The sequence below is a fragment of the Dermacentor andersoni genome, chromosome 3 (genome assembly GCF_023375885.2).
Source record: "Dermacentor andersoni chromosome 3, qqDerAnde1_hic_scaffold, whole genome shotgun sequence".
Taxonomy (NCBI): Eukaryota; Metazoa; Arthropoda; class Arachnida; order Ixodida; family Ixodidae; genus Dermacentor; species Dermacentor andersoni.
In genome coordinates this window covers 29,807,125-29,834,345 of record NC_092816.1, presented here as the reverse complement: position 1 = coordinate 29,834,345, position 27,221 = coordinate 29,807,125, and the positions used below count along the sequence as shown (strand labels likewise).

The 27,221-nt window shown below is 45.6% G+C and overlaps 1 protein-coding gene across 2 annotated transcripts; it reads left to right on the top strand.

Moving 5' to 3' along the window:
• LOC126518149 (lysosomal acid lipase/cholesteryl ester hydrolase-like) lies at positions 1-27,221 on the top strand. Of its 2 annotated transcripts, none has more exons than XM_050168007.3 (11): positions 1-304; positions 2,868-3,089; positions 6,630-6,831; positions 11,486-11,597; positions 14,152-14,302; positions 19,822-19,914; positions 21,266-21,421; positions 24,180-24,251; positions 24,985-25,053; positions 26,073-26,210; positions 26,728-27,221. In XM_050168007.3, exons 2-11 carry the CDS (start codon positions 2,946-2,948, stop codon positions 26,845-26,847), a joined length of 1,257 nt encoding a protein of 418 aa, XP_050023964.2. In that variant the 5' UTR covers positions 1-304; positions 2,868-2,945; the 3' UTR covers positions 26,848-27,221. The 2 variants fall into 2 exon arrangements, with proteins under 2 accessions (XP_050023964.2, XP_072143217.1); XM_072287116.1 differs by lacking the exon at positions 1-304 and adding an exon at positions 2,680-2,752.

The following is a 27,221-nucleotide window of genomic DNA, read 5'->3' as shown; positions in this document are numbered from 1 at the left end:
GCGGAGAACAGCTACAACAACTATACCGTTTCTACACACGCCTCTCCCTCCTTCCCTTCCAGAGACGTGAGGGTCGCCAGAGACGTGAGGGTCGCCTGAGACCCGCCGACCGAACGAGGGAAAGGCTGATATGCAGTAGTGGCCTGACACCCCTCTGTTAGCGACGACCGATTCCGGGATAGCGGCGGCTTCGAGTCCGGTTTGTTTTTCATCCCAGAGCGATTGTTGTCGCCATATCGCCGTCCGGTGTGGACGCGAAATCGAGTGTTTGTCGTCGCCAGTGGAGTGCCGGCTTATCAGCTAGGTGAGAGTGCTTGACTTTTCAATTATTTCACGCTTTGGGATAACAAACTTTAATTTTTTGTGTATAAGTGTCAAGGGTAAGTTGTACGTGGTGTCTCTGATTTAGCGTTCTGCGAAATCATCGCTTTAGCATTGCGTAACAGAAACCGGAAGTTTGAAACCGTGTTAACATTGCTTCACTATTTCTCAGCAGTGAATTCCTGATCACCAAGGTCACTTTTGCCGGAAGTTCGCGCCACTTGTAGATAAAACACGTTGGAATTAAATACGGTTGCGCTTTAGGTAACAGAAACAATCAGGCTTTACTTCTCGTTAATACTCGTAAGGTTCTTAGCTTGCCACCTTCCTAATACCATGGAATTCACGTAGCGCATCTTTTGGGCTCGAGCTTGCTGTATGCACGGTGTATCTAGCATTGCATGTTCTTTTTTTTTTTGGTCTCCCATCGAACCGAAACCACTTCAAAGCGAAACCAATGCGCGCATGTCGTGGGTTGCTTTATTTACCTCGTCCAATTGCGTGCAACATAAAGTTGGTAAATTAACTGTGGCACGAGTGTGCTCACCCACTCTTAACTATTTAGACAAGGAAGCTACAGAAACACCGTGCCTGTAAGCGTCTCTGGAGGTTGAGAAAATTAGGTCATTACAACCTACAATATCGATATGTTCGTTTTCGGCATTCACTGTGCAAGGTACCCTGGCGTTCATTTCACCGGGAAAAAAAAATCATGAGCTGAGCGCCGAGATTTGACTAAGTGGCGGTCACGAGCCCTTAGATAATGTGAAACGCAACGCGCGAGCCTATGCGTCATCTGTTGCCACCGCGCTCGGTTTTCTCCCAGCGTATTATATATTATCGCTCGAAGCGCGGTTGCTCGCAGTTTCCTCTTTCTAAAATAACTGGCGTAGTGGCACAAGGTCGCAGCTCGAGTCTTCGCCCCATTTCGCCGCGCCGAGTGTGCAAGGAGCATACGCTACGAAGAGACGTCTGTGCAGTAATTGATGCCGACGCAGGATCATGAGAATGCGTACCTTTAAAGCTTTGCATAGTCATGACATTATAACGCCCCTTTATGTACAGTGCTCAGCGACCGAAACGCGTTACTCTGAGCGCATGATTGCCGATCGCTTTTCGCACCAACCGTGGGCCCTGCAGGGACGCCGAGCTGACACATCATGGTATGTGACCAAAGCGAGGACCTTTGTGAGGCATGGTTACTGCATTTGGTCTCACAGCGATCTTCCAGCATTCACCGGTGGCGCAAATAAAAAAAGCGGCGGCAACCACGTGCCCCGAGTATCGCGTTTCGATCGCTTGACACTGTACCTACGTTCTCAGAAGACATTGCCTGACTTATTCGCTTACGCAGCACTGACAACGAGTGTCAAAAAAAAAAAAAAAAAAAATATGCCAGCAAATTTCAGCAATTCCTCGTGCTTTGAATTGCACCGACATCAGGGCCGGTGCAATGTAAGGATTTCCTTAGCTCGATTCTATTCTTTTTTATCTTACGCGCCTTTCACTGCCAGTCGATCCCGGTGACAACGTGAGCGGAGCACCGCTCAGGCCACTGGCCAAGAGCGAAAAAGAATAGCATCGGAATAGAATCGTCAAATTATATCGGCCCAGAACACTCTCAGAGTGGACGCGGTCATACTGCTTATTTGCTTGCTTGCTCGCTCCTGAAAGAATAGCGCTACCTTCTCAAAACTAACTTCTACACACTTTATTGTGCTTTCTGCTTAGCGTTGTACCCAATCGTCGGTGTTTTCTTTTATGTGGCAGAACCTCTCGCATAAGATCCGATAAAATTTCAGCGTCAAAGGAGATTATAAACTTACGACATACTATACTACCACCGCACGTCCAATAGATAGTTCGCACAGACGTCACCACGGCCGACATCTTTAGGTACTAGCAGGTTGAGAAGGAGTGTAATCAAGAAACGTGACAGCATGACAGCACAACGCGCCCATCTTTTGTGAAACGGCAAAGCGATAACAGCGATAAACTGGTGAAAAACAGTCACCGTTAATAAGCAAAACAATGTGCGCGTGATAATACAATGCACTGACATCATCGTGGCCGCCATGTTCGGGTACTAGCGCAGTGAGAGCCGCGTCGGTGACGTCACATGAAAACAGTCTATAAAGGTGCAGCCGGTGGCACATGATCTCGCTGATCACTTGCATTCTCTCGATTAAGCAAAAATAAAAATGAGTGAAATGAAGGGACTTCCACTGCAGCTCTCATGCAGCTTGCTGCTCGATTACTGATAACATTCAACTGTCGAAACATTTAATGTCATCCTGGCAACATTTTATTGCACGACGCATGTCAGGCAAGAAAATAAATAAGTGCAGGGCTCATTGGGCATTAAGCGCCGTAGCTGAGCTAACCGCATAGACGATCGACTTGAGCGAATTCCGTGCGCACCTTCTGAAAGGCACGTAACTCAAGTGCCGTAGCATCACGCGTGTCGAATGCCACCGATAACATGCAAAAACTGTTCTCCAGTTTCGATTGTTCGACGGGGGACGTGCTCTTTTTTCTTTTTCCAGATAAACAGCCGGGATTCCATAGCCGCTGCTGCGGTGCGGCAAGAGCAGCCTGTCTCGGGTCACACGGCGAGCTTGAACATGGCGCTGCTCGTGATCCAGGGCACATGCCTCACGCTCACCGCCACTGCTCTGCTGCTACTGCTACCTGTCCGCAGTGATGGATGCCACGTCCGGGGTTTCGAAGGCGCAGCTCCAGCCGACCCAGATGCGTGCAGGAATGTTGTGAGTACACGACTCGGAATGAATTGGGGTGGTGTTTGTGGAGGTTGTGATGGTTGTGAGGGTGGTGGCCATGTTTATTCGCGCGTGCTTAGCCCTTGTATGTCTGTGATCCTACAATCGCTCCACCTCAGGGCCTCTTCCCAGATCACCAAGACGTTTTTGCATGTGTCCGTCAACTTTGTGTCAATCAAATACGCAAGCAAACGGCTCGGGGCCGCCTTTCGAGCCATCCGCGGTCGCTCGGTGAATAGAAACCGTTGCACAGAGGCATGTGCGAACCCTATATTCAAGCTATCTCGTAGGCTCTTCCATTCGACATTATGGCGCGAGCATGATCGGAGGTAGTCCACTTCTACGTGGTGATGAATGGGGAAAGGGGGTTGACTAACGCACATTTTTACTGAAACAAAGAGTTCGGAGAAGCTGACAAAAGCATAAGGCACAGATTCTGCGTTAATACCTCTGGCTTGAATATATGTACCTTGGATGGAAACAGCGCCTAACTTGATAACTGAATCATTTTACTTATAAGCAACGCTGAAAACAAGTGACATTTCTTCTACAGTCAGTTGCTACCAATTTGTTATGGTAATTAGCCGCCCGTCTTCATGGGCCGGTTCCGTGAACCATGGAAGTTGATTTTGGTGCAAATTGGCGCACGTGTTCCTTGCGTTCTTTCGTGGTTGTATAGTGTTGTCCTAAGCAAATGTCGTACATTTTATTTCCCATTGGGCTGCCTGCAGTGAAGCGGTGAGCTTACACGACACTGTCGCGAAGGTACTATTGTAAAGCTAGCGCGAAAGGGTCTGTCAAGTGCCACGAGACCCTTTTTTTCTTCTTCTATGGAACGCGATCTTACTATAGTGCGTCGTTGTATTAAGGCAGACCTTGATGATAACGACGAACAGCTGAAGTGGCTGTGGTTTCCCTCGAACGTTCAATACATGCGGTGCTTCAAAGTGGCATTCATGTAACGAGTCTGGTGCGGAAAGGGACAATCAGAGATGTCTGGTGGGTAATGTACAGGTATTCAACTCTTTCCTGAGACTGCAAATGACAAGGGTGACGTATTTGATATTGCAGACTAAGCACTGGTACTTCTAGAAAGCACAACAGTCTTTGGGACGCGCGTGGAATCTGATCAGGCACACCTCCTTTGCCGTATACGTAAAATTCACAACTTTCAGTAAATTTTGTGTGCTGTAAGGGCCAAGCATCATGTATCGTCTTCGTCCTCGTCACATCACTGCCGTCGACGTCTGAAAAAGTGCATCCGCCTCATTTGGTGCTTTTATTTTTCATAGGCTTTTCACTAGTGTAGCGCATCAACAGAAATACTGCCTGAGGTTATAGGTTGCGTAATATAAGAATAAACACATTAGCACGCAAGCATTTAAGTGATCTATATAGAAACCTTATTTGACAGCAAAAGATTCTAAGGAGGGGTGGTCGGAGCCCACCAGTGCGGGGCCCCACTGGCCTCTGCCGCCTGCTTGACCTGGCTAATTAAGGACTTTTGTCCTGCGAAATCGGAGCGGGCGAGCTGTGCCTCCCACTGCTCCATTGTGTGATTGCTATGTGGCCTATGAGGGTGATTGGTGCACTCCCAGGTTACATGTATTAGGGTGAGTATGCCACCGCACCAAGGGCAGTTGGCCCTATAGCGAGTGGGATACGTGGCGTTTAGCAATTTCAGGTTGGGGAATACTCCAGTCTGCATTTCGCGCCAATCGGCGGCGATGTACAGAATTTAATTTACCGCTTCACAAAGGTTTCGCATCATTTAAATTTTGACATCTCTCCTTTTCCCCCAGTGCAGAGTAGCAAACCAGGTGTGCTACTGGTTAACCTCGCTGCCTTTCCTCTCTTATATTTCTCTCTCTCTTTCTCTCTCTCCGTCTTTTTTATTTTTAATTATCCGCACAAGTGCGCACGTCTACCACTAGAGTCCATATAAGCATTCCCGCGATGGTGTCTCAGTTGATAAACTTAGCATATCTTTCTTATTTCAACTAACGACGCAGACGCCTTAGAACTCGCATTCAGAATACGTATAGTGATAATTTTTGGAATGAAAGCTCGAACAACAGTCGATGACTCTTGGGTAGGAAGGCTCTCACCTGCCTATGCTCTTGCACTATAAGGATGAGCAGGTCTAATGGCGAGACACTGGAAATCTTAAGGGCCCAGTGTTTCTCTCTGAATAGATAACATTCTTATCCTCGCCCGACTGTCGTGGACTGGCTCAAGGCCAGCTGATAAGGCGAGCACTCAGAGTTGCAGTTGAGTGTTGGCGAGGGCATCCAAGCCTTCTTGCTGCTGACAATGTTGCCTCTGCCACAGTGGACTCCTCATTGTATTCTGTAGTCTGTTCGTAAGCTTTTCATCAGAACACAGTGCTATGTTCACTGCGCCATTGATGATAAACACTGCGGTTAGTGCTTGCCGAAATTCGGTTGCGCGGAGCACTTGTGGGTCGCACCTACACCAAGTGAAAAGGGGACGCATGTGTACAATCTGGCGGAAAACAAGCTTATGTGGTTGAAGCGTCCTGTCCCTAGGCTTTCATTATTAAAGGTCAACTCTACAAACTGTAAGAAGTGTGTAAACGCATCGTATCTAGTATCTCACGCAGCTATAGAGTAAGGCAACTCCTGCGTGTAGAATTACATCGTTCACGAACAGCCTCTAAGGAATGTACACGCGTGAAAGAACTTGTTACTGGGCTAGTTGGTTCATACTTTCAGGTTTCAACAAGTGCACACTTAAAAAAAAAACTGCGTTAATGTCTACAACAATAGAATGCCAATTTCCGAGATGAGAGCATACGCAGGAGGCCTGTGGTATGCCACATGGCGTCCGATACGACATTCGTCAAATCTGAAACATGACTGTCTCTGCTGCCGGAATATTTCGTTCAGTACGGTTAGTGAAACAACAGGTCGTACGTAGAAGCGCACGCGAAATCGTACTATCTTTCCTTTTTTTTTAACACACGTGAAGCGCAGAACACCCAGAATTTGTGGAACAGCGCGAGGCTCTCATTGACAGACTGAAACACAGAGTGGCTCTGTGAGCGACCGCGGATGACTTACTCTTCCCGCCGGTACACAGGACATTCAAGAAAGAAGTGTTTCGCATCCTCTGGAAGTTTCTGAGTTACTGATATATCTTATAAGTGGTGACGTTTAGCAAGTAGTGCTAAACGTTACCGATCGTTTCATGCAGTAGGCATTCTCATCGGCCACTGGGTGAGCTTGTTAGAGTGGTGGCATTCTACACCTGCTACCCATAATCGCCTTGATCTGTCTTGATAGCGTTTGACTTGCTCACGATGCGATTAACTCTGTGGCATGTTTATCCCCGCAATTTAAAGGTGACGCTAAGCTACCGGCATGCTTCTGCAACGTTAGAACCACGCTTAGCTAGCCCCATCCTGCTCCTCTTCCTCCTCCTCTACACGGACGACCGACGTAAATATATATTCATTGTGTTGCATCTTACTTCCTTTTTATTTTATTTCCTTCGGTTCATTCTCAGACGGAAATTATCAGAGACAAGGGCTACCCCGTGGAAGAGCACAGGGTGACGACCAGCGACGGCTTCGTCATCAACATCCAGCGCATGCCGGGCGGTCACAAACAACGGCACGCCAAAGGGCCTAAGCCGGTAGTCTTCCTCCAGCATGGTCTGCTCAGCTCTTCGGCTGACTGGGCCATCAACTATCCCCCAGAGAGCCTCGGTACAGTTGTGAACTGACTGTTTCTAAATTTATCAGTGATTAACAGTGGCTGAACAAAGCAAAAGAACGAAAGACCAGTGCGACGACGGGATAAAGAGAGCAAGATGCAGGTGCATATCGAAAATCAGCGATTTATTGTGTCTGGCCCTTGCCTTCTTTGTCTCGTGGTTTGAACAGATATCTTATTTCTCTTTTTTTTATATGCTATCTACAAATCAGTCCAAGTGAACACTATTTGAAGGGGAGTTGTCTCCGCCTTGTCGGAACGTCGAATATAGGTACACCCATGAGCAAAAGTATGCGGACCAGGGACTGCGCAATAAAACTCATTTTCTCCTCTGTCTGTGAATGCAACTTGACATTACGAATTTTCTAGTGCACTGGTCAGTTTCCATTTATGCGTGTTAATTACGATGAAATTCTGTTTCTTCGGCGACCCTGTTGTCCGTATACTTTTTCTGCCGGGTGTAGATATAGGACGATGCTTCCTTCGTTCGGCAGCTTTTACTCCAGCCACCATCTTGCGGCGAACCTTTGCAGTTGTTTCCAGGTTACCAGCATCACACTAGAGACGGAGATTTGTTTTGGTTATACTTTTTAGTGTCACCAACATGTGGCACTAGCAATCAACCGGTGAGATAGAAGTATTAGGGAGAATTCACTGGACATTACATTGTAAGTAGAATACAGGTCGAGCTGCAGCACAGGTATGGCTGCACCAGGTGTCATTATAGGCAGTGCCTAAGCCCTCACTTTCACATATGACGTAATCTAATCAAGAAGCGTGATACAGAAATCGAAAATGGAAGCTACAAAGACGATAGCACACTTGGTTAGCCCACAGTGTGTGTGGTGAAGGCGATTAAGCAACTGCAAGGTTATGAAAGAATCAGGGACATAAAGAAATGCACCCACGCCGTCACGAAATGCGCTACAAAAAAAAATGAATTTAGACAGTCTATAGACCATTATGTGGGATGTTTCTATAGAGACTGTATAAATAATGGTTGATAAAAGCATAGAGCAATCTCTATAAAGAGTCTAAATGTTTTATATGCATTTGTGTACACACATTTACTAGACGATAGTCCATAAAAAAAGTGCTAGACCACAAGATATTAGGTTATCTATAGAACAATCTATGCGATTTCTGCGTAGACATTCTATCGACAATAGCCGATAAAATGTGCAAGCTCCATGAGTTCTTAGACCATCTCTAGACCGTTTTATCGGTGAGGAGGAACGTAGCCTCGAGCCAGCGCGTCACGCCGCTCTCCTTCTCTGATTGGTATACGTGAGGATTCCGTTTTCTCCCAGCGGCCGCTTGTAATGGTTGCAGCTTAATTGCGAATAAGTGCGATTCTAACGTGTTCTGTCTGAGATTTCTGCGATGTCAAATGACTCAACGTCGCCGGACTACCACTCTGCTGTATTCGGCTGCAAAAGTAACTTTCGGAAGCAACAGGGAAGCGCATCTTCAGCCGCGGCGACTTCGCGGACACCACTGCTGCGATGGCAGAAAAGCGTCCGCTTTGTTTTGCCATTATAAACAAAAAGGGCTCGATGCCATCACGTGCATGTCCGGAACGTTTCGTTCCCAGTGAGCGCTCGGCGATGAACTCGGAGCTTGGCACCCATGATCGAACTGTGATACGAAAGAAAGGGGCGTATTCGGGTCGGCCAACTATTACGAATGGATGAAGTTAACTATTTCTTCGGGCACGCACATTAAACTTATTCTGTTCAAACGCGTTCTAAGATTATCCTGCTTGGCAACCGACGTTCCGGTAGAAGTTGACCGAGGACGTATTATGAAAACAAATGCGTGCCGACTAAGAAATGAAGGTGCATTCTTTTCTATTCTGTAACCAAAGCCGTGCCTACCGTGTGCCGCCCGGCCCTAGTTCACATGGGCTCTCCCGTGCTTCCGAATCTCGCCGGCAAGCTGTGGATGCCGCTCGCCGAGCGCTGTATTACTGCAGAAAAAAAAAAAAGGTTCATGTTGCAAAGAGTAGTTGTTCGTTGTTCAGCTCTTTCGAGTAGGCGAGATGCCCTTGCACGCACAGGCACTATTCGAGATATAAGAGTGCGCATAATGTTTCAACGCATCGCGGGCATCTGGTTGATCGGGACATGTATTCGCGGACACTATCATAAGCTCATTTTATTCATGTTAATAGCCCTTTCGATCGAGTTTCTTTATTTTGTAAAGCTTGATTCGCATGTGCCAGATAAACAGTGTTTAGACAATCGTACAGCGAAAATTTTACGAGCACGAAAGCTAGCAAAACGTGCTTCCTCGGACCTTCGCAGTTACCTGAATTGTACGCTGGCGCGGCACACCGCATGACACATGGATACCTCTTTGATTGTTGTTGCTTGAGTGATACCTTAATAGAGTTCAAGGCTAGACATACAATAATAACACGTTACATGTATACGCTACTTAATAAAAGTAAAATGAGACATCGACTCAAACGTGGCTACCTTTTACGAAGGAAACTTATACGGGTTCCTCGAAAGAAAAGCCTCACAGTTGAAGAAAAATTCGTCCTGGTCCGGGACTCGAACCCGGGACCACCGCCTTTCCGGGGCAGCCGCTCGGGTTCCAGGTTTCGGGTTCGAGTTCCGGACCAGGACAAATTTTTGTTCAACTGCGAGGCTTTTCTTTCGAGGAATCCGCATGGGTTTCCATCGTAGCACTTAGCTTCGTTTGGGTGGATGTCTCATTTTCCCTTTATTAATTACTTCTCTTCACCTTGCAGGTTTTCGCAGAGCTTAACGTCATGTATACGTTACGTATCGACAATGTTCAGACTTTACTCGCCTCAAATTTCGATCGTGGGCAGAGCTGCAGGAGCGCCTCTAGGCCCGTCGCCTTCGATATTGCGGCTATATCGTAGCTAAAAGCTTAGCGACGACACTCTAAGTTTCCCTGTCCAAACAACTTGTTGACACCTCTCGGGAAAGTGCGAAAACATGTCGCTCGTCGTCAACAGCACGGTTACCGCGCACACTCCAGCGCGATTCCGCATACCATCATGGCACCGGACGATAGACGGCGCTGTGATCGCAACATGGCGGTGCCCTCAATAAAACGGTCTAAAGACTACTTTATAAAGTTTGTTTATACACAGTCTGTGAAGTATGTCCACAGGCAGTCTATGAACGAGAGGAAAAGGGGTTAACCGAGGGGCCCGATTTTTATTAATCGTATCATAGGAAGCCAACAAACAAAAACACCTAGGACAACACAGGGGAAATTACTTGTACGTACCGATTGAATTAAAGCAATGATAAATATAATGGAAATGAAAGTGGATGAAAAACCAACTTGCCGCAGGTGGAGAACGATCCCATGTCTTCGCATTACACTTTTATTGGCATTATTTATCATTTCTTTAATACAATTAGTAAGTACAAGTAAATTCCCCTATGTTGTCTTTGGTGTCTTTGTTTGTTGGCTTCTTATGATATAGACAGTCTAGTAGCTTTATAGAGGAATGCCAATGGACACTCCATAGAGTATCTAAAAATTTTCTGTAAGTGAACCGCCACATCGTCTCTCAAGAGCGTATGAACGATTTACTGTGTGAATTCCAGGAAAAGGTGATTAAGAAGCCCAGTATCGTCTACCGAAAAAAAAAGGGAACTCTCAAAACAAATTGGTGGCACACCAATGGCACGAAAATTGTGCGCAGGCAGCCTAAGTCAGTCAGATTAAACTAAGAAAGCAAAATACAGAGTGATGCTGTCATTCTTGCGAAAAATGCAAAAAGCGTGCTCCCTTCTCTCCCTAGTTTGTGAGTCTTGTATGAACATATTCAGGCTTCACTGTAATTTACAGTTTCTAACAACATGTCACAAGCCAGAGCTGGAGCTCACCCTTCCACAAAGAGCAACAAAACGGTAGATAATATTTACTGATGAAAGCTCTACCCGATACACGCGGTATTTCATTATTTTTTGCTCTCTTTATCATTTCATTTATCACAAAACACAAACTACATGAAATACACCGCACAAGTTAACCTAAAGCCTTCGGGTCAGCCAATTGCTGCTGTTAGGGAAAGAGTATCGACACAATTTATTGTTATTCTTAACACAGGCCTCACATGACCAATTTCCAATATTAGGCTAGAATACATTCAGCGCACTCTGTTATTACCGTGCGTTAAGTATCACACGCTACAGTCAAACATTTATCGTTGTGCATTGCCTTGATTCTTAATATGCACCCGCTCTTTCCTGCGGACCTTGGACGTAGCGATGACTATCAGCGGCTCGCCCGGGTTTCGATCGGTGGCGATCAAGGTTGATAAGTTGCTATATATCTGACAATGCCACTATTGGCTCAAAGATTTGAACGCCAGCCTTGTCCTTCGACGGCTATATATATATATATATATATATATATATATATATATATATATATATATATATATATATATATATATATATATGGTTGAAAGGCACGGAAGTTGTGTTGATTTTGCTTTGCCGAAGAATTTATTTATTCTATTTTGTTGAGTGAACAATCAGCGCTTCAGCGCTGCAAGTGCGCGTAGTTCGATGAAAAAGAAAGCTCCAGCAGCTAAAACTACGCTGGCAGCAAATTAGCAAAATAACCCTGCGTCTTTCTTTTTTCTTTCAGCATACATCTTGGCAGACGCCGGTTACGACGTCTGGTTGGGAAATGTTCGCGGCAACACATATACCAGCCATGTCAAGTACACGCGGAAGGATAAAGAATTTTGGGACTTTAGGTATGTTTAAAATCTGTAGTTTATAATATCTCATCTGGGTTAACGTGTCCGCATACCCATTTCCGGGAGTCAGTGGACATGGCACATTCTACCTTCCCCTTGACAGAAGGTCAAAGGTTCGATCCGAATGTCTGTCGACTGCATTCGTACGGTTGGGGAATGCGAAAAACGCGTGTGCCTCGAGCTCTAATCCCGGGTGGCCAAAATTATTTCGGAGCCCTCTACGCGCACATTTCGTTCAGATATGTGTGCCTCATTTTCATGAAATCTTTTGAAGAAGAGGAGTTACCACTTGACTGGAAAGCAGTTCACGAAGGCCCTGTGCATAAACAAGGCCGCGGAAATGCTTCTAATTATTATCCGGTGTCTCTAACAAGAACTGTTTGTAATGTTAGGGAACGAACATGTGTTGTTTATTGGCATGATAAACTAACTTTTCACATTTTACTTAACAGCCAGCAGCACGTCTTTCGGAAACATTTTTTTTGCTTTCATTGCTGAGCTCACCAAGCTAACACGTGACTTCTTAAGTGCACTAGGTAACCGATTGCGAGTTGATTCTGTGATCGCGGGGTTTTAAACAAATGCATTTGGCGTTGCTTTCCATCCTCTTCTGCGGAAATTGACGTGGTATGATAGTGACGCCAAAAAATTATCGAATGATTAAAGAAGTATATTTCAAGCGAAGAACTCAACGGGTTGCAAATGATGGTGTGTTTTCTAATGATGCTGATGTATTCGCTGGTGTTTCGCAAGCATCCGAACTTGGTCCGAGATTATTCTTAATATTTATAATGAAATTTGCTTTGACATTGCTTCAAATATACGTTTGTTTACGGACAATTGCGGACGTGCTGTATAGGGTTGTTAATGATCCGAATGATAGTGCCATACAGAAAGATTTGAACATGATTCTTGCATGGTGTCGCAAGTGGGGCATACATATTATCGAACAAATATTTGTCCAGATGTGTATCTCTAGAAAGAAATGCCCCACAAAGTCTTACAATTTTAACGGTACGAAACCAAGCTCTGTGTCGGAGTATGAATGCCTCGGAGTGTATTTATCCCGACATCTGAGTTGGCATCGTCATATCGACTATGCAACGGCAAAAGAATGTCGAGTTTTAGGTTTTGTAAGACACAATGCAAAGCAATTTCCCTCAGAAACTAAAGGTTTAATATTTGAAACTAATGTTCGCCGAGCTACACAATATGCTTCTTCTGTATATGGTACACTCGGCTTCAGATTGGCATAGATAAACAACGAGGGCAAAATGTAGGTGTTCGCTATGTTTTTAGTAATTATTCGAGAAATTTCTGCGTGTCTCGTGTTAACTATACTGATGGGGGGGGGATTTACTCGCGAAGCGTATGCAGATGACTAAACATAAGTTTCTACACAACATATTTTATTGTAAAACTGGCATATACAGTAACTTATACATGTTTTGACCAACTTATGTGTCACTGTGCAGGGATCAAGTGGTTAAAATTAAGAAAATCTCTGGTAGTACAAATTCGTTCAAGAATTCTTTTTTTTTTCATACGTCTATAAAAAGGAGGGACGTATTGTCTGAAGAAGTTAAATCAATTATGTCCAACGAGCTATTTGCGTCATCACTGTCATCTTCTTGTGTTTTAAGACTGTTTGGTGTTGGTCCCAATCGCTTTGATTGCTTCTGACATGCTCGTATTTATCTGCCTTGCATTTCCCCCCACTGTAATGCCACTGGTTGCTGTGGGTAAAGAGTTCAATAAAAAAATATATAACCTTCGAGAACATAGGCTCGGCGCAACTTTGGCACGTTAAGCTCAACGGTCTACACAACAAATCCTAGTGTTTCTGACAAGTTAACGTAGCCTTAAGAAGGCAGCAATATGTGCACTTTCTATGTCATAAAAATGCAATTAAACAGAAACATAAGTTAGTGGCGTGAATGAAGAAAAAATAAGGTGTCGCCCACTTTCAGCCGCTAATCCTTTTATTAAAGGTCGTAAGGCAGGGCAGCATTAGTGACTCGCACAGCAATTATCACCAAATTATTAGTGGAAGTCAACAGATGATGCTCTTCTGGTTTCCTAGAGGACAGTCTGTTTTCGTTCCTGATTGATTTGCGCGGCCCTCATAGATGTTGTTGCATTCGTGAAGCTGGTGAAACGCAGTACACAGCTGCCCGTGCAGTCTATTTTTGTGCATCTGTTTGATTTTACATGATTTGCTTGAATTATTTTGTGTACTTCTCACTGAACTGCATAGTAAGTAGATGCTAGGTGCGCCCAGTCACGTACGTAAATTTTTAATCACTTTGAGTTCGCCGACGGTGCCAGCAGCACTGGCTGCGAGTCCTGAACAATACCTCTTGCCGCGTGTCGCCTTACCATAAATAAGACTTCCAGATTAAAGAACACCGGGATGCCCCGCTCGAACGGCTCACGACCGCTAGGACAAATTGGAATATCTCTGTTACCAAAACAGGGCTGCACGAGTCTTAGCGCGATTATGTCCCTGTCGTTGCGAGAGTGAGAGATGTTTCTCTGCGATGGTCCGCAGTTTCGACCAGATGATCGCGTACGACCTGCCAGCGATGCTCGACTATGTCCTCAGCACGACACAGCAGACCAGGCTTTTCTACGTGGGACACTCGCAGGGGACGCTGATACTTTTCGCACTGCTCTCGGAGAGGCCGGAGTACAACGAAAAGGTGAGTACGTGCCATGGCCGGCGCTCGCATTATTGTTTAACGTTGCAGGCCTATTATGTTTTAAGCAGCTTCAAGGATTCTTGGGCCCGTATTCACATAGTAATTTGTGTTCTTTGGCACTTCGTATAGGAAGAGCCGCCGGCTGGCAGTGGCACAGAACATACTGGGGGGTGGGGGTGGGGGAGGGAGGAGAGGGGTTGAAGGGTATACAGCGTAAGGTAAGCTCTCGCCAGAGGCAAATTGGAAGCGCAGATGCAACGATACTCATTATCTGGTAGTCACCATGGTTGTCCGAACATTCGTTTCATCTTTATACCGAAGCTTTGATGGCGTCATTGCCCTGAAGATCACCGTGAACGTCTGTCATGTCGCGGTTATCAGTCTAAAACTAGGCGCGCCAAAGCCATGCCTCTTTACGTGACATCCTATTGAAACAGCACGGACGCTTCGACGAGTTCACGGCGAACTTGTGCGGGTGCACGAGTACCGCTAGACGCAGAATCCCTCATCTCCACTCGTCACTTCAACTTTCCACCACGCTTTGGTTAACGCAGATATCTTTAAGCCGATATTTAAGCACGTGCCTTCCACGATCGCATGCTGGAATTGTTCCCAGCCTCAAACGCTGCTGTAATCGTTTCCATTTTCCAAGCTTGACAACTGTTGTTACACCGTAAGCATGACTAGCAGCGGGATTATTCCGACCGTGAGAGACCTTGCCACTTTATTCTCGCGAGCCAACTTCTTACTAGCGAAACCAGCCAACCGCGAGAGAAACTTCTACCGAAAAAAAAACAACAGAAACCCAAGGCCACTCTACCCTGCAAAAGTGGATGATCAGTGGAGCTGTAAATGCCGTGGTAAGGAAACTTGTGGTAAAAACATTATTGCATCACTCATTGCCCCTTAGTAACGACGGTCACAATGGCTTTCTGGTCGCTATGATATACACTGATCGGCATACTCGCAACCGTGCAGGCGCATTCTCTGCGAACACACGCAACTGCTAATTTAATTGCAGCGGTTCAGCCTGTCGAGGTGGCCAAATCGAAACGCGCCAAGCGTCTCAACGTGCTGACTTGCTGGCGAGAAATTCACAAGGGCGTTCTATGCCGCTTGTCAATGCATGCGTCTGTGGCGTAATGGTTTCAATATCAGGCTTCTGTACTGGAGGTCCTGTGCTCGAATCCTGCAGTAGGACACACTTAACAATGTTTAATTGTTTATTACACAGCACCTTGTTGAAAATGACGAGTTTACACTCAAAAAGCCGTTTGAAGCCAGAAGGGCCAAGTTGAGGCAACTCTATGCACTTCCTATAATTCCCATGATGGCTGAAACGCTCCCATTGCAGCTCCCGTAGACACTAGCGCCATAGTTCCCTCTAGTAATTATTGTATGAAACTCTGCGGTATTGGTTAGTTTCTTAACTTGCTTCCGCAAGTGTCAGCAGATGCCATACTGCAGCTTTGCCTCCTCATAGAAGGCGGTGGAGCTTTGAGGCACGGACATTGAAAAACCTATACGAGGGTAGGCATATACAGCTACGGTGTTAAAGAAAAAGAAGAAAAACGAGTGTCTCAGATAGGCAATCAGACGCAGTATGCAATTTCAGGAGTGTGACCCTTGAGCGTCAGTGATGAAAGGCAGCGCATTTAATATACCACACGCTGAAAAAGTGGCCTCGTCTGTCGGTCCTCGTAAGTGATAAGAGCACTAAACTGTCAGTCGTCTTTATGTCGGTAAACTTGACTCCTTGCAACAACCGGCTCCGCAGTACTGTCGACCTCTAAGGTCTGAAGCACGGCATCGGAGATAGAGAGACACGGAAAGAAACAAATTCTTCAGAGCCAACGTATACGTACCATGGAAATTGGGAAACAGACGCTGTTAGCACTTGCGACCGACTTAGCGGTCTTTGTGATTACAAATACCTTACAAGCGCTTTGCACAAAGGCACCATTCTTTGTCAGGATACCAGCAAGACAGGTTCGCATTTCGAAGCGCCTGGGTGAGCGTTTCGAAGCACGTGGGTCAGCGCTTCGAAGTATGTGGGTCAGTCTGTCTGAAGCAGACTACATACCATGCCAGCGCTTGGAGTAGCGTGTAGGACATCTTTCAGCCTGAATTGAAGGGCCCCCTTTAAAGCGAACCTTTCCTTGGTTCTTCCCACACTTTGAACGAGCGGCAGTCTGGCCTATAGTAAACTGGGTCGATCCAGGAGGTAGTGTAACCTAATTGGCCACCTCGTAGCCCGTAATAGATGGTGTCAAAACCCATGTTATAGCGATAGTTGCCTCTTAGTAGCAGAAGCAGATGTCGAAGGCTATGTTTTAGCTAACACCATGCAACGTGAGCAACTGCGCAGCCGTGAACAAATCATAGACGCCATGTTTCGAATCCCTTTTGTACCAGGGCGCTATATGACTCATCCCAAAGATTCTAATGTATTTTGTAACGCGGCCGATCCTGGAGTCAGGGCAACATGACAGCATCCTAACGCCTCATAGCACTAACAACTAGAGCTGACAGCCAGGAGCGTAACTCAGCAGGTCAACCAATAAGCTATCGCTTGACATTAGCAGTTGTCCTACATATGGTCCGCGTTCAATTTTTAAGGTAAAAGTCTTAGATGGCTCATGGGTCGACAAATCTGATGACCGTATGGCGCTATGCCACCAAACTTCAAGCGTATGCGCCAATAAGCCGTCAATTTCTTTATCAATAAAAGAGCTCGATTATCTCTGTTCGCGTTGAAAAAACACCCTTCTAAATAATCAGTGTCGTCATAAAAGTGCCAGCGTGTGGTTTTCCCGGTTTTGTTCTTTGCCGATCAATGTGCGGGTGTCTGATGACGTTTTGAGGAATGTAAGTACTCCTTCGAAAACTGTAAATAAATCTCTTGTTGAAAGTCAGCGCTCTGTGTTTGTTTAATTTGCCTTTCTATGTCCATCTCATTTTGCCTGCGCTACAAGAAAGTAGGAGGCACCATATATACAAGCCCATGTAGCTACCGCCATCGATTGAAGTGCTAAAATAAAAAAACGTCGTTCGATGAACCTGGGTATTCGTCCTAATAGTCTTCGCAGACTTGCCACGACCTTTATAACGTGCCAATGACCACGCAGAAGCAGCGGTGATGTCTAGGTGACCAAAAAAAAAAAAAGAACAAGCGAAAAACAAGTAAAGAAAGAAACAAGTAATAAGAAGTAACAACGCATTCGAACAATAATTTAATCAATGTTTCGTGAGCGCGCAGGCTTTCGCTTTCATCCACTTTAGCGTATATGCTAAAGTGACTGTCAACTTTCGTTCTGATGAATTCGGAAGAAGATTATGCCCTTTCCTTTGCTGCATTCTCAAGTTTCTCAACAAGGTCGCATCGTTTGGTTCACATCGTTCGATAAACAGTTGGAATGTGGCATCTAGCATTTGTGATATTTTAAGTAATAACACTACTTGGGAAATGCGACTTCCGTCGAGACTACCTACGTCTGCGCGGGTCTTGGATAAATGTTTGTCACTGTTGCTTCGGAATAGACGGCGCTCGCTTTGATATTGCAAACTAAAGATGAAAGAACAAGAACCATAAAATATGATGGATGTTGTCTCGCCGTCATAGAGCTCTTAAGTCTTCTTTGATAGCTATCGATCATCTTTGTTGCTACGCAACCGGTGTAACCCATTTCGTGTGACTTCAGTCACGATCGATGTGGCCTTCGCCGGACGTCTCGTGATTGCGGGTCGCGGAAAAATGCCGTCCGTAAGCTTCACTGTAGTTCTCTTGCTTTTTTTTTAGTATTAGATCGACATGTTCCACAAAGTCCAGTAAATCTCTTTAGTTTCAGCGAGAGCCATAGGGATTTGAGTAGGATCGCAAGAAAAACAATATGTGCCTTGGCGATGCGTTCTGAAGAGGGAAATTTAATAGTGCGCGTCTGGGGTCACGAACACATTATGAGGAATTAAGAGAACCCTATCTTTAGATTAAAGTATAGAAGGGAAATTTGTCCCAGGTGAGGACCCTAATGCGTTTCGCTGATAGGCTGAGGCATCTGATCTGCGCTGATTATATTTGGAACCTGTACCTGCACTTCGCGTCAGCTTTCGCTCACCTTTCCTTGCCCTTACCTTCTATTTATATCTTTACTAGCTGACTTTATCTCGTCAATTTCCGATAACAATTTCATTACACACACTTGCTTCTCTATTTCACCTTTATTTCACATTTGCTCGTCAGTAGCTATATCACTGATTCGTTAATATATTGTGGTCCTCTAAAAGACAGTTAATTAAGAACTGTTCGCAGTTAATGCAAATAATTTACTTGCAGAATTGTTTTTTGTCATTGCCATCCTTGTAACCCCTACACATGATAACTAGGATTGATGCAACTATACCTGGACAACTGCCAGCTCACGAAAAAGATGAAAGGATCAACTGTAGTAGAATTTGCGGTTGGGCTAGTTGGCACATGAATTCGTAGTTGAAACGCACACACATGAAACGCACACAATCGCGTATGTGCGTGTCTCAATTTCTGCATTATTCGTTACTGTTGAAAAGTAGCTCGCGCACTAAGTCAGCAAGAAACAAAATGCAAACATGTTGTTGTTGCAGCGTTGATACTTCAAGTGAAATTAGTTAAATTAAGAGGAAGCTTTAGCACGGGTGCTCCTATCTACATACATGTAAACGGAGAATTCGTTTGTCTCGGCAACCACTGCACCAAATTTGGCGAAGTTTTTTGCATTTAAAGGAAATATTTAAAATCTAGCGACTGGCGGTTTCGAATTCATGATTTAGGTCGTCGACTTTTTATTAAGAACTGGCAAAAATCGAAAATTTTCAGAAAACGAAACTATCGAGTTTCCAACGCTGTAACTCTGCAAAGAAAAATTATGTAACAAATATGTGAATTATATCTAATAGTACATCTAAAGCGCACAGAATTGATATGTTATAGATGAATCTCGAAAAAGTTTGTAATATGTAAATACAGCTTTTGCGGAACCGTTGTACACAACGTAAGAAATTCCCGTAAAATATCAAATGACATATCAAATTTGTCCGCTTTCAATGATCTAATGGATTCCGTTTACACAACCGCGATAGCTGTTCTTGATGCAGAGCTACTATTTTATAATTTCCTGATTATATCTTTCTCAAACTTTCGAATTCTTGAAAATCTTTTAACAATATAGGGGCCCTAAATCGAAATTCCGCTTCAAGAGTCACTAGAATTTCACTCAAATGCAACAAATTTCATTAAAATTGGTTTAGGGGTTATCTCAGAAAAACGTTCTTGCGTTTTACATGTACTTGAATATGCCGCATCGGTGTTGGGCCCGAGCTAAAGCTTCCTGTTAACGTAAACCATTTTAACCTGTGCTTACACTGGTTACGTTATTTGTAGATAAGAGCCTAGGATACCTTATTATTCATTTATAGCGACCTTGTAGAAAGGGTATGCCGTTGGTCGCTACATTTTTTTCAACTGCTGCGATGTTTCCTTTCAGATCCAGCTATTCTCTGCGCTAGGGCCGGTGGCGAATGTGACGCACATGACGTCACCGGTGCGACTGCTGGCACCGTTTGCGAAAGACGCCGAGGTGAGTCTGTCGAAGTGCTGCCTGCTGTTTCGCTACTGCTTGCCCTCCTTGCAATGCAATTTGCGTTGCTACCTCTGTTGGCACTAAAGAAGTAGTTTTACTGAACGTGTGGCCACCGGCCAACCCGACAATGACTCAAAAGGCAGAGCGTCGTTAATTAGCGACCGCCTGAGTTCACAAAGAAAAAATGAACCCAAAGCCCGGCCGGACGCGCACACCCGTTCAGTGGCACGAAGCTCATCGTCTTCGTTTCTTTAAGGAAAAACGCAGGAAATTCTACGGTTTTCGCATGACGCAAACGTGTTTCAGTTTGGCAGGCGTTTGCGGTATCGGCAGCGCTGCTGGTGACACTTCGTGACGGCGTTTGCAACTAGAATGGGGCGGAGAGGTTCTTTGTGTGGCTGCATGGTGGTCGTCACCTAAAAAAAAAAAAAAAGCCGCAGCTCCAATGCACTTGTTGGAACAAACGTTAACCGAAACTGAAGTGCCTGGAGGCGGGTATTTCTTGCGGTGATGATATTTAGCTACCGTTTGTTATTTCACTGCGTAAGAAGTAGTTTAGTGACTGGAAAATGTAAATGTAGAGAGGTCGGCCGGAAAATGGAGCATCTGGCCTGCTACTCTGCGTAATTCTACAGATAACACAGCTGGTTAACGGCACATTTTTACACGTATATAACTGACGTCTATATATAAGGCTGGCACGTAAAACCCCACCATAATAATATACAAGCCGATTCGTTATATGCATGCTGTATATTTTGTATAAACTATTCGGCGAGAGAGCCCCAGCATCATCCAGCCGCAGCCACGGGAGAGCTCGCGAAGAAAGCTTAAAAGGACAAAAGACACCTTCGCAAACGTCACGGCGCAGCCATTAACTTCACGCCAGCAACGAGTAGAACCCAGTGCTTCGTTTGAACACACTGTTACGAGATGTCAGTAGCGCTCGTGTTCCCGTTTACGTCGCGCTTAAACTCCCGAACGATTCGGCATCGTTTGATAGACTCGCGTTTTATTTGTGTGATGGCACCTCAAACACTTAACAAAGCAGCAGTTGAATTCTCTGCCGCTTTTGTAGCTCATTTATCGCCAACTCTGACGGGAGCATGCTTGTTGGCCCGTTTGTCATGGGCTGTACGTTTTTTGAAAATTTCTTAAAGCACAACTTTTCGCACTGAAACTAACTAGTCAAAACATGCGAGTCAAGGATTCAACCGTCGTTCGCAAGTGCTTCTTGCGCCTTCATATTTTGCAGTGATGCGTAACGATGACAAGCTCGGTCGTTGCAACTATTGTGGCACTTTCGTGTTAAAAATATGGTTTCGCGCATCACGTTGCTTTCTTTTAGATGCTTTTCCGGTTGCTCGGCGAGTACGACTTCTTGCCGAACAACTGGTTCATGAAGTTCCTGGCCAAAACCATGTGCAAGTACCACGTGCTCCGGGAGGTCTGCGAGGACGCCATCTTCCTGATCACCGGCACTGACATGCACGAGTTCAATGTGGTACGCTCAGTGCTACAGTGTAGGCAGTGTATTTACGTTTGCAGTATAAAAAGCAAAAGAATTTGGAAGTTCATGAAAAGTAGCAGGCGCAATTTTGAGGTGAACTCTAGGGATATGTCAAAACAATGCAAACAAAAGACTGGGGTGCGGACAAGCACTCACCTCTGTCGGTTTGTTTTCGTTTATTCATTGCGTTTGAGTCGTCTTGCACACATTTATGTATGTTGCCTCATGGATTTCGTAAACTTTGAACCAGTAAGAAATATTGTTACGTGTAGTGTAACATATAAACTTGGAAGTGAAAGAGCGACCCTGAGAACCTGTGACAGCAGTGGACGTGCCAGCAGCTATAAAAAAAACAGGTGAAGGTGGAAGAAGCAATGGACAATGTTCTCGGACTGTCGGCGTGCTAACCCGAGCCGCTTAGACAGTCGACCATTTAGAGAGCGAAGGGGGCTGGAACTCTGGCCGCAAGTGTCGTCGTCTATGCACCGAGCTGCAAAAACGCTGCTGCGGCTTTTCGAAACGGCCTAACTTTGTGACCGCCTCTAAATGCATGATTAACACTGCCATGTCCTTTCACACTCACTCATTTTCCCTTCTGGTCATCTTTCTGTTCCCTCTTTCTATTATCCCTCTGTAGTTATCTATTTATTCCTTTGATGAATAAATGCCGCTTTGCTGTCCCGTTCCCTTGGCCGTGGTTCCCTGGTGGTAGAACTCCCCCCCCCCCCCCCCCTTTTCTTTTTTCCGTTTGTTCTTTTCTCTTCCAAATTATCATTTGACATACACTTCATGCCCTATTCATTTCTTTTTAATTCGGCAGCCTGCGATACTTAGGTGCAGCAGGCAGGGCTTAAACCTTTCTTTCTTTTATGTAATTTTACGTGCCCACCACCATTTTCTGTCCCTCTGTAGAGTGGTAAATAGGTAAAAAGACAGGCCTTTAGTTTCCTTATGTTCTCTCCTTCGCCACTGCATCTGGTGTAGAGGACTGTTGCAGGCTGCAGGCGGACAAATTGCCCCGCAAGACTTGCAGCTCCGCCTGAGCGCCACTTATGAAACGCGGTCGCTTCCTGAAGTCGGAATTCATCATAGCGCCCAGTAACTCAGGGAACAGGACACTAAGCGTAGCCTGCTACGTTTGAACCATTCCACGTTGACCCACACCAGCTCACTACTGACAATATCTGCATCACGGAGGAACTTTAGGTCGAGCCGTAGCACCTATCTCCCAAATATACAGCACATTCGTGGGAACAAAATATCCCGTTTCGCGCTTGTGTGCGGAGGCCATCTTGCGCTTCAGTTCACCTGTTACTACTTTACCTTCTGAGTCAAATTCAGGACACTCCACTGGTCGATGTCACCAAGAGCTTGTCAATGCACATAAGACAATGAAGTACCAAGTCCTGTCTTGCACCAATACGCTGGAGTCCAGTGTGAACAACAACAAAAAAAGGGAGGGGAGGGGAAGGACTGAAGCTCGTGCATGGGCTGTGAGATGTTACATCAGTTAATTACTACTTTGGCGAATCCATTAAGCGACCCCTATCATCTAAGGAATGTTGCTTTGTGCTTGCGGCTCATTATGCCCCTCATTAATGCAAATGCCTTGAACGACACAGAAGGAGAGGTGACGCAGCAAGTACCACAGCGTCGATGCTAGACCGCTCGTGTGAATCCAGGCTTCGCCCCTCTTGCCCATGTGTGTCTCAACTTGCTATGTTCGCGTGCGGTGTAAATTATGTACCTGTGCTAGTATTGGCAGAAATGTATGGTCTCAATCAAAATGAAAGGACCGAAGCTCAAGAGATTGCGACCAGGAGTGACCGGCACGTTCATAGACAGGCACCTGGATGTTTACTCCTGAGCAATGTGACCTGTGAAACTGAATTAATTTTCATGTAACGAATCCAAGTGACACGCTTAACCGAGCCTGACTCTTGCATACACACCAAGTACCTTTCCCGATAAATATGGAAGCTTAATTGCGAATTCCACCTAATTATATTTGCGGAAAACAATTATTTCCTACACTGCTAACTACTGAGCAGCTGTGACCTCTTCAATGCAAATCTTAGCGCGGCCTGTCATATAGATTACGGCAGAAAGTCGTCGCAGTACACAGTAAAAAAAAAAGCATATACTATTAAGGGTGATGGTTCGTCCCATGGCTCATACATAACCTTAAAGTGTATGGCCAATGTATTGGTGAAATGAAATGAAGTTTTCTTTTTGGCCGACCTTTTCCTGCAAGTAAGCGTGACGACGCGAAAATAGATTATGCGAAAGCTGCATGAAATGAACTTTCATAACCATCCCTGTGAAACGTTATTCTCAGGCATTTCGGTGCGCACAAGGTGGTCAAAATTGGTGCACAGTTTTCAACTACAAAATCTTTCATCCTAGGTGTAAGTTGGAGCTCGCTGAGCTGTACAGTAGCTTTTATTTTTACATCATTAAGGGTAAATGTGTTGACCATGGAACACGGCAGCGCCCTTGCTAAATTGTTTACTGCATGTGTACTTAATTGGCAATACAGCCGTGCTTGTGGCGCACAAAGAGCAATCACGGTTTGCCGTAGGAATTCGCGGCAGTGCACATAGCGTTGTCGCCCTGGCTCCAGCAGAGCTTTCATTTCTCGTTGTGGTAAGCTGTTTCGCAAGCCAATTAAACACGCCCACTCTGGACGTTGCGTATGTGATGACGATGCTGAAGATAACAGTATTTTATGAGGCAGCGCTTTGTTTCGCAGAGTCGCCTACCTGTAATCATCAGCCACACGCCAGCGGGGACATCCGTCAAGAACATGGTTCACTTCGCTCAGGTAAAGCAAACAGGCGATATCGCCCACACATTTATCTCCCTGCATGCTTTTTGGTCAAACGTTTGCCCATTTCAAGCCTATAAGCCTAGGCTGCCTTAGTGCAGTTGTGCCTGCTAAAGCTTCGAAAGCTTGTTATACGCGTGACAACTTATAGTACCTGTTGTGTAGTGAGTGTTCTAGCTGCTTGGTAAGATTTTTATCAAATTTAGTCTCACCAAGCAGTGCGTCTCCATTAGGAGTCTGTCAGTTCGCAACTCAGAGCTATATAACAAAAGCGCAGGTGATCACAGAAAGTCTTCAACCAACAGTAGGTGTTAAAGCAGCCTGTCCAGTTGCAAAGCTGAGCTTTCTTAGCATCCTGCGCCTCCCTTTGCGGTGGTTGTTTGCGGCCTGCTGGCCGCTTACTTCCACAATTGGCCGATACGGGCAATAACGCAAACCGGCACCGTTTATAGTACAAACCGAGTCTACCAGGGGTGGCATGTGATGTACGTAAGCATGAGCTCCAACAAAAACACGGTGTCGTGGGAAAATTTCTTCTATGCGGATGTGGGAAAACAAATCCCTCTAGCCGTCAAAAACGACTTTACAATTTGGATGTGCGGTTCTTTACAATGGCGTCCCAGACATACAACAAACATACTGCTGCGAAGTGTTCTACTCGGCTATGTCGTTTTGATGTTTTGATCACTGAATACATCTTTTCTTTCCCTATTTATTTGTCTTCACACAGCTCGTTCGAGAGAGACGGCTCCAGAAATACGACTACGGTAGCTCCAAGAACTTGGCCGTCTATGGACAGGTTAGTCTTAAGAACACAACCACCTGTAGTACGCATTTCGTACACGCCAATTTTAGTCACAATGCCAGGCTAACCTACCCTGGGCTTAGTCACTCAGGGAAGTTGTTAACCTGGAAATGCCGACTACTGATGGCTTCCCTCTCTGCCTAAAAAAGAAAAAAGCTTCAGGTGTCCGCCTCCAAACGGTTACGGTGTCCGCAGCACGATATCCATCGCTGGCCTTGCCAGCCTTGGCTAGGCAATCACTCCAGCCAAACTTATCGCACTGTCTAGCCATATTATAGATTGATAAAGTTCAGCGCATGCGTTACGTTCTACTTTCTTCGTCCTTGGTTCTATGGCACTCTTTTCCAGTTTGATAAATGAACATAAACAAGAGAAAGTACATAAAGATAGTAGGATATGTACAGACAAGCTTACAAACTACGAGCGGTTATGTATGAACAATAATTTCCATGAGCAGCTTGTGCAGATAAAGAAGGTGTGCGCGAATTTATTTAACTAATGTTCCATGTCGCACCTTGCGACGCAGAAAAAAAAAAGCGAAGAGTGACGGATACTTCTTGACGGATAAAAAGCGAGGGAGACGGCTTTTCGGAGCGTTGACTTGCGAAGACTGGCTATGTGACATAATGCTCCTGGCCAGTTTGTTTTCTTAGTCCATCCTCACGTTCACTACGCAAGACCTTGTGAATCCTACGGCTACAACGCATCGAATCTTGCGCAGCCGGGAAGTCTAACACTCCCTATCACTATTCTCATGCTATTCGTGCTTAGAATGGCACGTCTCTGAAATTACGGGTTTTGATGCGGCTTTACATGCATCGACTGTTGCGAACGGAGCAACGAAATGACACGTTCAGTCTCTCTTTTCCCCCTAGTTCCTTACAACTCTTGGTTGTAGAGAGGAAAGCAGGATACGCACCTGGACAAATGTCTAATTGTGCCTTCGAGCTTTGTGCATCGTTGGCGTGAATCGATGGCCGTCTTCTTCACTTTACTGTCTCTGGTCTCCGCAGGAAATCCCTCCGGCGTACAACGTGTCGGGCGTGAAAGTCCCCGTGGGCCTCTTCTGGAGCCTGAACGACTGGTTCGCCGACCCCACGGACGTCAGCCACCTCAGCAGACAACTGCCGAATCTCATATTAAACTACCAGGTGCCTTATACTTTTTTTTCTGCCCGTTCGTGCAATTCCGCACAAGCGAGAACAAAATATTGTGGGATCCGCGAGCTCGTGCCAAATTGTATTCTTGCGCTCTCCGAGTAAGCAAGCGCCTGTTTTCTAGACGTGGCATTGCGCATGCCCGTCTTTTCGTGATCATGCGTCTGCCCCTACGCCCACTTCTGGGCAGCTTGTAGTGGAAATCGGGATGAACGCAACAGATTGCGATAGGCGAGTGTTGTCGGTTTCAATTGGCGGGGCAAGGGGTGCATTGTCCCATGGGAACTAAAGCCACAAAAGATACCGCTAAATTTAGTACTTAGAGCATCAACGTCTGAGTGCGGTCTTTTGAGCACGAAATTTGACGAAACAAAGTTTGGCTTCATTCTCTGTCGTGCAGACTGACGTCAGCTGCTCCAATTTATTCTACAGTTCTTGTACGGAGCCGCAGCAGTTCCGTCGCTATATATACAAGTTTTCAAGTTATACAAGTTTTCTCTCTGGTGCGCAGGTGCCGGATCCGCTGTTCACGCACGTCGATTTCACCTTCGGAGTGCACGCCAAGGACATTGTCTACAACGCCATGATGAAGCTTATGGACCGTCACAAAGACAAAGCCGGGCGGCTCTAGTTTCCACGCAGTGATAGCGATCTAATGCTCTTTGTGTTTTGATTTCGTGTAAAATAATATCGCATCATTTTTCTTACCATCTCGAAGAAACGCTCCCCTGCTCAAAGGGACGCAGCATAGAAGTGGTCCAGGAGGCACATTTACTTTGGAAGGGCGTTGCCACAGAAGACATCCGAAGAAGGCCCCTTCATCGAGAACTGATATACCCTACTGACCCCGATGTACTCCGGGTGTGGGTTCGCAGTCGCCATTTTAATTTACTCCTCTCCGACATGCGGACTCGGAGCTGCATATTCCCTGGTGTAGGAGATGCAAGGCCAACCTGAGTCTAGAAAGGAGTATTTGAATTTTAAATAAAGGCATTTATAGCCCCA